The 10,560-nt window shown below is 30.3% G+C and overlaps 3 protein-coding genes across 3 annotated transcripts in view; 2 read left to right on the forward strand and 1 right to left on the reverse strand.

Annotated features, from left to right (window-relative positions):
- LOC113363123 (ras-related protein Rab-37-like) overlaps window positions 1-10,560 on the reverse strand; it is a 249,991-nt gene that overhangs the window by 94,950 nt on the left and 144,481 nt on the right. The gene's annotated exons all lie outside the window — the stretch shown is intronic.
- LOC113363124 (polycomb group protein Pc-like) lies at window positions 598-8,468 on the forward strand. Its single transcript, XM_026605607.1, has 5 exons — window positions 598-717; window positions 2,110-2,383; window positions 2,462-2,872; window positions 3,126-3,402; window positions 8,381-8,468. The coding sequence occupies exons 1-5, from the start codon at window positions 649-651 to the stop codon at window positions 8,466-8,468; spliced, it is 1,119 nt and encodes a 372-aa protein (XP_026461392.1). The 5' UTR covers window positions 598-648.
- Window positions 8,602-10,560, forward strand: part of LOC113363125 (polycomb group protein Pc-like) — an 11,916-nt gene continuing 9,957 nt past the window's right edge. The window contains 1 exon segment of the mRNA XM_026605608.1: window positions 8,602-8,742. Coding sequence (XP_026461393.1) covers window positions 8,602-8,742 — 141 coding nt within the window.

The raw sequence follows: 10,560 nt of genomic DNA on the forward strand, positions 1-10,560 counted from the left end.
ACCCGCATAATTTATATATATATATATATATATATATAAATGTATATATTTTCTATTTTTTATTCCAGACCTTCAACTAGGAGCAACCCTATTTTATTAAAATTAAAACCAAGGGGTCCTGAAAACCCTTCTAGACATCAACAACGAGGACACAACTTTGTCAGTTCGTCAAAAACTACGAAAATTGTAAAATAACTACAATAAAAATAATATTATTAATTAATAACAATTATTGTAAAGTTAGTTACAATTATTTATTAAATAAAAAAAAGTAGTGGTGGTGCATAGTTGAGATAAGAACCGAGAATTTGAGATAAAAACCAAACTGTGGTGGCACCTGTTGAGTTCAAAACAAAAAAAAATTTAAAACAAAAGAGTAATAATAAACAAATTATTTACATCAGTTTATTGTTATAAAGAATACTTATTATTAAATTACTTGCTAACGATGTAATCTTCCAAAAACAATTTCTAATTAAAACTAAATCTATGTTCTTAGTTATTATAACTAATAGTTTTATCTAGACATTTACCCAAGTTATGACTTAAACAAAAGTGTGTGCTTTTACAACAGTGTTGTCGAAAGTGTTTAAAAAATGTGATTTTTTTCTTGAATGAACATTTAATTTTGTTTAAAAAAAAAACAAAATGGAAATTGGAGCTGCTGGTGACCGCGTTTATGCGGCTGAGAAGATTTTGAAGAAACGAACTAGAAGGGTAAGTTGGTAAAATATATATACATTTGTCAATGTTAGTATTAGAAGTGCTTTGTCCAGAGGCAGGTATTCCATGATATGCGAGAATCAATGATTTTCTTTCCCTTCCTTGATTATTATTATCATATTCACATTTCCTTTCAGTTCATTCAATCATCTACATTCTCCTTCTCCCTAGTTTTTTAATATTTTCTAGCTGGAAACGACCCGAGGCGTAGGTAGGGCCGCGGAAGACCGGTGGTCTGGGCTAATAAATGTGCTGGTAATTATCATCAATCTCGCCAGAGCCACAATAACCCATCCTTTGCAATTATCGCTTCTTCGTTCCAGGTCATCAATATTCGAAACATTTCTGTCTTTGCAATATGTATCCGATCGAGTTTCCTTTTCTTTCGTGCTCAGTACGGATCATTTCTTCTTCCACTCTACATCTTCATTTGTGATCTTATCTGTCCATTTAGGGACAGATTCTGCCGCTTAACAGACCAATGTTATGGCAAGACTATGTTATAAAGAACTTTCCATACTAAATATTGACAAAAGCCATATGGTTGCTGTGCAGTAAGGCGCTTTTCTCAGGTTGTCAGACAGAAATCTAACCTAGAAACCGCACAAATGTCAAAAAAACGATGTTAGATATGAGGGTCTTTCTGAACCAGCTTCATAACATACAAGTGACGTTGCAGTTTATGTGTAGAACGCCTGAATACACAGCAAATACATGACATGGTATTCAATATGATTCAGTAGCATAATGTATGGAAGTTGGAGTGTAACATGGTTTTGCCATGAAATTGTCTGTTATGTGGCAGAATCGGTCCCTTAGTCTTCTACATTCGTCTCTAGCACCGAATTTCAAAACTCTCCATAAAGTTTTTGTCAGTCTATCGTGGAGTACATGTCTCTAATCCCTACAGAGCTAAAAACAGCACTTTATTAGCTTCTTCCCCAAGCCAATTTGCTCGTTAGTGACGTTCTCTTCTTCGTGAATGTGACGATCTTTGTTCTAATTTTCTCAGATGTATCAATATATTACCATTGAATCTTCTAATCAGTACCATTTATTCTAATCAGGATTTCTATCTTCTAATCAGGACCATATATTCTTCCACTTTACATCTCCTAACACTTCTTTATTTGTGATCTTGTCTGTCCACTTAGTCTTCTCCATTCGTCTCTAGAACAGCATTTTACCTGTCCATATACTTTTTGTCAGCCTATCGTATAGTCCATGTCTCTAATCCGTACAGAGTCATTCTCCAAAAAATAACATGATTTGCTTTTTCCGCAAGTCATTTTTCTCGTCAGTAACGTCCTTTTCTACGTGAATGTCGCGATCTTCAACTTTCCTCAGACGTATCAATATATTACCTAATCAATTATCTTCCCCCAGGGTAAAGCAGAGTATTTGGTCAAATGGCAAGGCTGGGGTCAGAAGCATTCCACATGGGAACCAGAGGAGAACATCCTGGACAACCGTCTTATCCACATGTACCACGAACAGACGCAGAGTCTGAAAGATGGAGCTGGTAGTGGTAAAGAGTCCTCCACAACCAGCACTCCTTCAGGAGCCAAAGATGGTGCTTCTGGTGCGGGAGGTTTGGTGAAAGAAGGAGCTAAACGTGGTCCTAAGAGGAAAGAGAATCGGGATAAGGAACATAGTAAAGGTAAAATGATCAACAACATTGTCCTTTACTCAGTATACTCCTAAACGACCTGTCTAAACTAATCAATTACCCTTTCAGTTCACAACCACCAGCGCCATGAGTTGAACCCTGACCCGCCAAAGTCCTTAACTACCCCTGACGATGACCTGGGCAACGACTCCGACTCCAGCGAGGATCGACCAATCCTCCAGGCAGTCTCTGACCACCATCACCAGGCCAAGAAACGAAAAGTGGAAGTCCTTTCTAAAGAATCAGGAAAGATTGGAATCACGATCACCACCAGTAGTGCTAATAACAATGTTTCTAGTAATGATAAGAGTTCGTCCAAACATGGTGCAGGAGACTTTGGTAGTAAAAGTGTTAGTGATGTTAGTGATGTTAATAAGAACAAAAGTGGGAGTGGAGATGCTGTGGCACCAGCGACGCCGAGTTTGTATAATGGAAAGAAGATTGGACAGGAGGCTGATGTGCCACCAGTTGATAGCAACGGTAAGGGTAAATGATAGAAAGACCAACTTTTTTGGTCTTTATGCAACTTGCATAAAGAACAAATTGCGCTTACACCTAGTCGGTTTTAAATTTAAGTCTAATGAATTTTTACTTCATTGAGATTTTGAGTTGCATCTTTCACTGCATTCTTGGTACTTTTGTATCAAATATTTAAAGTAGCAAAAGAAATTTCATAAAGATTTGTGCCAATAACGTCTAGTTTTATTGAATAACCAACTATCCTTTCCCTCAGGTACCACAAAGAAAATCCTAACCCCCTCAATGAACCTGAACCTCAACAACAACAATAATAATAATAACAACAACCTCGATGACGGTATTTTGAAACCGACCAACCAGAATCAACAGGTTCTGAGTTGTGGAGCGAAGTTGAACCGATTCGGCCCTGGCAGGCCCTTGACTCCTGCAGAATTCTGGTTGACGAGGACTCCTGTGGCCCGACCAAGTTTTCATCACAGACGTGACGGTCAACATGGGAGGACAGCAGTCCACTGTCACGATCAGGGAGTGCAAGACGGAAATCGGATTTTTCAGAGATAGGAAGATGTAAGATAAAGGATAGTCAGGAGGTAAAATATTGTCATGGATAAATTCGAATAAATTGATTCGAATCACTGCGAAATCGATTTTTTTTTTTTTTAAATAGGATATTACTTGATATAAATCAAATTTAACTTCATACAAAAAATACTTGTCGCGATTCGAATCCCACTTTTCTTGATTCAAATCAGATTTAACTTGATTCGAATAAGTTTTTACTTCACTTGATTCAAATGAAATTTCACTCGATTCAAATCATATTTGACGCGATTCGAATCAGACTTTTCTCGATTCTAATCGAACTTTTCTTGATTCAAATAGAACGCCACTTGATTCAAGTAAGTTTTTACTTGATTCAAATAAAATATAGTACTTTTTTCAAACTAAAATTCGAATCAACCAATTTCTGATTAGAATTCAAATGTATTGGATGGTACGAGTCACACAATTTCCGATTCGAATCAAGGAATTTACTTATCTTTTTGTTGCTCAAAGGTAACATTTTTCTCTACTGTTTGCATTCGTGTATTAGAGGGAGGGAGAGCTGAGCGCGAAATCGTTCGCAAAACACTAATATTTTTGATAAATACATTGATTCGAATCAGATTTTTAGTAATGCGAATTAATTCTGAATATCTTTTTTATTTTTCACTAGTGAAAGCCATTGGTATTGTAGGTGGAACAGATTTTTTTTTATTTATCGTAAGTGAAAGAAAACCATTGATTTTTGAAGGTGGAACGAATTTTTGAGAAGATTTTTGAAAAGCTGTTTGAGAACCAATTTTTGAATATTACGATATTACGACTGTAAATATGTATAATGTATAATATAGCAAATATACATTCTTGTTTTGCTAGAAGAGTTCTAGAAATTTTTCGCACACGACTTTACTTTGATTTTTTAAAATTATGTTACCTATTAAATTTCTTTTTCATGTATGTATCCATTTTTTTCCGAAAGAAAGAAATATATGTATCTGATTATTCATTATACTCGTTTCGACACAAGATTTGTGCCATCATCCAACTAAAATATAATTATAATGAATGAACACAATAACAACAAAATAAATAGAGAAGTATATCAAAAGATAAAAATTCAATAAAGTCAAAATTATAGCGAATTTTTTGCTTTTAAATAAATAAATTCATGTATGACTGGATGAATAAGTAACTTTTAAAAAACAAAATCGACTGTCCAAAGACTGCCCAAAAAAAGAAATTTTTTTAAAGACGTTAATTAATTTTTTTAAACTAAATTTGAAGAAGAGTTAGGTTCATTAATACCAGCCAGATTTCAATAAAATAAATGAAACAAGATTTTGCAAATCTTTTAAGGTCAACTTTTTTTTTCTTTATTGTTATTATTTTCTTTATCAAAATAATAGTACGTTTTGTATTAAAAATTTGTTTAAAATTAAACATACGTTCAGAAAACATAGTTTTGAATTGTTTTGGATTTTTAGAATTATAAATATGTTGATTCTTTTTAAAATATTTTTCCAAGATCTTTTTTTTCCAATACAGTCATTGCAATCCACTTTGTAAACTGAGTAGTAGGTCATTCTATTTGTAGAAGTTTTTTATTTAACCCTTTCCACTCGCGAATTCTGAAATCATCATTTTGCCGCCGGAGCCGCCGGCTTTTAAACGCATACAGTCCTAAATTTTCACTTCCGTTTCAAATGTTCCTATTTAATTTTTTTAAAATATACTTTATGGTTGAACAACAGAATTAAGAGCATTTTCAAAATTACAAGAGAAAGAATCGGCTCACATACACACTCACATCGATACAAATGTACACATATACATCCATACATACATACACACACACAAACTTTTTTCAATTTTGGTCTCATTCATTAAAAATAATATCAATAAAACATTTTAACATTTCAAAGGTCAATTGTTTTTTCTTTATCTAGAATGACAGTATGTTTGTATTAAAAATGTAACATATGTTCAGAAAACATAGTTTTGAATTGTTTTGGATTTTTAGAACTATAAATATTTTGATTTTTTTTTTAAATATATTGAGAGTATTTCCAATACAATCGTTGCAATCCACTTTAAAACTGAGAAGGTAATTCTGTTTGTATAAGTTTATTATTTCAAATCCTTACAAAATGTATTTTAAACACATGGAGTCCTAAATTTCCACCTTCTTACCACAAATGCCTATTTCATTATTTTTTTTATATTTTTTGGATTAAACAACAGATCTAAGAGCACTGTCAAAATAAGAAAGAAAAAATTGGCTCACACATACATTCATACATACATACACAAATACATATCCATAGATACACAGTCACATCCATACACATACATACACATCGATACATACATACATTAAAAATAATACCAATAAAACATTTCACCAATTATTTTAGTAACTTTTCATATTACTTTAAATAAAAAATAATAATTTTGTTGTTATTGTATTCAATATTTTATATGGATGACACACATTTAGTGTCAAAACGTATAAATAAATGTGTATACTTATTTATATTAATCAAAATCGACGCAGTAAGGGTTGTCCACTGTTAAGATCTTCTTTTATTTAGATTTTGAACCATTTTTTTTATTTTACTTATTTATAATTGGTAATTAAAAAATACATTCAGCCCTAAATTTTCACCTTCCTACTGTAAACCACTATTTAGTAATAGTCATTTATTATATATATATATATATATATATATATATATATATATATATATTTATATCTATATATATTTATATATACAATTTTACTGTAAATACATTATTTATATAATTTCAACTATTATTTATTTATTTCTACTCGAATTATTACAAGAAAGTAGCTGTTAAGAATTTATTTTAAACTTAGTCGGATACACAGAGTATGACACTTGTACATAATTATTATTATATATAATTTAAGAGACCAATATACTTGTATATATAAATATTTAAATATTAATATATTTATAAGAATCTCATAGAACATTTAATATTATCACGATACACTTTTCATCAAGTACTACATTCATATGGGTACCCTGTACAGTGTATCGATAATATTTAAAATTGAAAAAGAAAGTTGTAGACTAGTAAATAAATAAAAATATATTTTTGCATTCTCTTCGTGTATATGTGTGTGCTTTTGCTTGTAAATATTAAATATTAAGCTTTAAATAGTCAAAAAGGTAACTAGAAGGTCATCAACAAAAATTTACAATAGAACAAATATAATTTAAATTGTTACCTTTTTTTTTAAATATAAAGATGCACAAAATTTACTGGTAAGAAAATTGTAAGCTTCGAAACGCATTCCTTGTAAATTAACAAAATGTTCCATAAATTTACTTTTATATATATATATATATATATATATATATTAATACTCAATTATTTTTGTTTCTACAATTAGTTTGTTAAGTTATTATTATTTATAAAATGTTATAACAACAACAAATTGCTCTATACGTAAGAATAATTATAATATATATAATATATATTGAATATGAAACCAAAGTATTTAGTTAATAAAAATGTAATTATAACATTTAAGTGTTTTATTTAATTATTTATTTATATTATTTAATTAATAGTATTTTTACAGAGACTGTAATAATAATAATTGAATAATTGTGTTTGCAATATTCGATAAAATTTAAGAATGTAGGATAGAACTTGTTTTTTATTAGGGTGGTTTTTAATATGGATGCTTTCGAATTTTTTTGCTCCCAGGGGCGCAAGTTTTTCCAAATTGATGAAAGAAAATTCTCTGAAAGTTTTAGTTCTTAATATTAACTTTAAGATAGTCCGCACTCCAATCAAAGTTTCTTATGGAAATAACATGGGTAAAATTCCATTTGTTCTTTAGAATTTTATAACTTACCGACAAGTGAATCAAAATTTTGAGAATACATTGTATTTGCTTATTTTGATCATTAATAAATAAATTACAAAAAAATTTTGATATTTATTATAAAATAAGTATTTACTTAGGAAGAAGAACCAAGAAACTTTGATCGGAGTGCGGACTATGTTAGAGTTAATATAAAGAGCTAGAACTTTCAGAATTTTTTTTTTTATCAATTTGGAGGCATTTGAGCCCCTGGGAGCAAGGAAAATCGAAAATATCCGTATCAAGGACCACCCTAGCATACATAATTAACTTAACTAATAAAAATAGAGATTCAGGTATTTAGGTAAAATGTTCAATTTTATTTCGAAAATGAAATTGTTTCGTTCACTAAAAAATAATAATTATGATTTCCATTTTGTCTTTGAAACATACTTATAATATATGTAATTGTATAAATTATATTAATTTGTTCAACACATTTCATTTCATGCATTTCGCGTTCTGAAAATATACTTTTTTTATAAAGTGGACATCAACTGTAATCAGTAGCTACCAACAAAATACTAAAGAATGTACATATGGTTCGGCATAGATTCTGATTAGAACCCCTTAATCGCGCGACGAAATTCAAAACTTAGAGGAATTTTTATAATTCAACCGATTATCTAAGGCCAATAATATATAAAGTTTATCCCTATGATTAGTACTTAAATAAGCAACAGTGTCTCCATCTGGGGAATCCAATGGCATGGTGTGAAACTATGATAGCGTACCACACAAAACATATTAGATGTCGCCACTGTTTTATCATAGTTAGCTCTGATTGGATGAACACGTTTCGACTTTTAATTTAAGGCATCATTATTCGAAAAAAAAACATTATACATGAAAAATTATAGTAAATATAGTTGGATTTATACACTTTAAAATCAAATGATATAATAAGATGAAATTTTGTTTGATTTGTCATATTTTTTTAGGTAAATGGACTGCTGTTTCTATACGGTTTTGTGTTTTTAAATTAGGAACATCCTATAGATACTATGTTTAGCATATTTATTATGTGACACTTAATAACTAATATTATTTTTTTTTACCTCGAGGGTTTGGAATGTGGTGTTGGAGACAAATGGAGAAGATAAAATGGACAGACAAAATAACAAACGAAGAAGTCCTGAGAAGAGTGAATAAAGAAAAGACTCTACTGAGCACAATTCTGAGAAGAAAAGGAAACTAGATCGGACCTCTTCTGCAAAACGAGTGCCTCCTGCACGACGTCGTCGAGGGTATTATAGAAGGAAAAAAAGCGCTGGGAAGAAGAAGAATGCAAATGATTGACAACTTACACGAGAAGAGAAAGTACAGGGGACTAAAAGCCGAAGCACAGGATCAAGAAGCATGGAAGCAGAAGTTTGGAAACGCAAATACACGAAAAAGGGAGGGGGATGGTGGTGATAGACAAAGAGTAAGGGAATCATTTATTTTGGTGGCTCTCACACCACGGACCTGCCTTTGGACAGACTACCATTTCTTATTATTATATAATATTTTATACCAACTATGATGATAAATTATAATTTATTTAAATAAAATATAGAAATTTACAGTATCAGTATTTAGGGGCCTAGCAATATATATATATATATATATATATATATATATATATATATATATTTTAATGCAATGCAAAATAATAGAAGTGGAGAGGAGTGATATAACAAGCAAAGTTATCGAAAGAGGTTTTGTTGATTCAACCAGTAATTTGAAAAGTTATCAAACTGCTTTCATTATTCACAATTATGAGAATTCAAACATAACACAGCTGCATATATATATATATATATATATATTATATATTCAATGAAAAAAGTGTTGAGAAGAGTGGGCTCTAATGAGTACGATTCTGAAAAGGAAAGGAAACTGTAACGGACTCATTCTGTTACAAGAGTTCCTTCTTCATGTTAGATGGTAAAAAGAAGTACTAAAAAAATTTGGAAGAAGAAGAATGCAGATGATTTATGACTAGCGCGAGAAGAGATTTTTTTTATTATTATATAGATGTATGTTGAGTTTGTTTATAATTATATTGATTTTGCTAAACATCAAATAAAAAGGTCATCATGGTTAATAACCGTTATTAGGGTTAACCTTTCTACTCGGATGCACTCGCTCCGGCGACAAAATCGTATAAATCTCGGAATTCGCGAGTGGAAAGGGTTAAATACTAAAGATTAGGTTTTGATAAAATCAAAAACTTTATTTTCGAAATAATCTGTTGAAAATTATATCTGAACAGCAAAATATCAATTTCTATCAGTTAAATCGAATTATTTACACGTATCAGGAAGTTCGTGCAAGTTGCTTTAAGGCACAATGCCACTTACACCTAGGTATAAAATATATATATTATATATATCTGTTAAAGATATGTATATATGTATATATGCATATACGTGTATGTATATATGTAATAAATCGTTTTGTTTTGACAGAATATTCCAACTCAAACCACCGCGCCATTGCAATTTGCGAAGACGGTGGTTCTTGCTCTATATCCTTTACTATTTATACAAATATATATATATATATATATATATATATATAATATGTGCATGTATATATAAAGAAATATTAATGGGTTGCTTTGTCGATTTCTGGAACAGAAAAAACACCACCCGAGATTCTAAATCTACAAAAAAAGAGTTAAAAGGTCTTTGCCATATATATATATATATATATATATATATATATATATATATATAATATATATGCAAAGATTAAGACTAAGATATCCATACTATACAACGTTATTGTTACGTTATCGTTACATTGTATAAATACCATGTTCTGAAAACGTTATGCTTGTTACTTAACTGTTACATATTTCTTTTGAAGTACGTTAGTGTTACGTTGTTGGTACAGTGTATGAACTATATTCTACGATATATATATATATATATATATATATATAAACTTTGAAATAAAGTTTGATATTCGCTGAAAACACAAGAAATGTTTTTTTGGCTGATGTCATAATTCGCGACAATGCTCCAACCCTCTTCACCCTCACCCTCACATTTATATATACATATAGATGTATATATACATATACATATAGACATGTATATATATATACATATACATAATTGCATGTTATATATATATAATATATATATATATGTATATATAATGTATATATTATAAGTGAGGGGTCGATTTTTGCTTAAGTTGGCAAAGAAATTGATAAGCTGCTGAAGGGCGACTATCCCTTATTTTTCTTTCA

The sequence above is a fragment of the Ctenocephalides felis genome, unplaced genomic scaffold (assembly GCF_003426905.1).
Source record: "Ctenocephalides felis isolate EL2017-DRISC unplaced genomic scaffold, ASM342690v1 CF-g0.4_SCAFFOLD_00845, whole genome shotgun sequence".
Taxonomy (NCBI): domain Eukaryota; kingdom Metazoa; phylum Arthropoda; class Insecta; order Siphonaptera; family Pulicidae; genus Ctenocephalides; species Ctenocephalides felis.

Coding starts and splice junctions, on each gene's coding strand:
- LOC113363124 (XM_026605607.1), top strand. CDS start 649: ATGGAAATTGGAGCTGCTGGTGACCGCGTTTATGCGGCTGAGAAGATT. Junction 2,384..2,461: donor GGATAAGGAACATAGTAAAG/GTAAAATGATCA, acceptor TTACCCTTTCAG/TTCACAACCACCAGCGCCAT. Junction 2,873..3,125: donor GCCACCAGTTGATAGCAACG/GTAAGGGTAAAT, acceptor CCTTTCCCTCAG/GTACCACAAAGAAAATCCTA.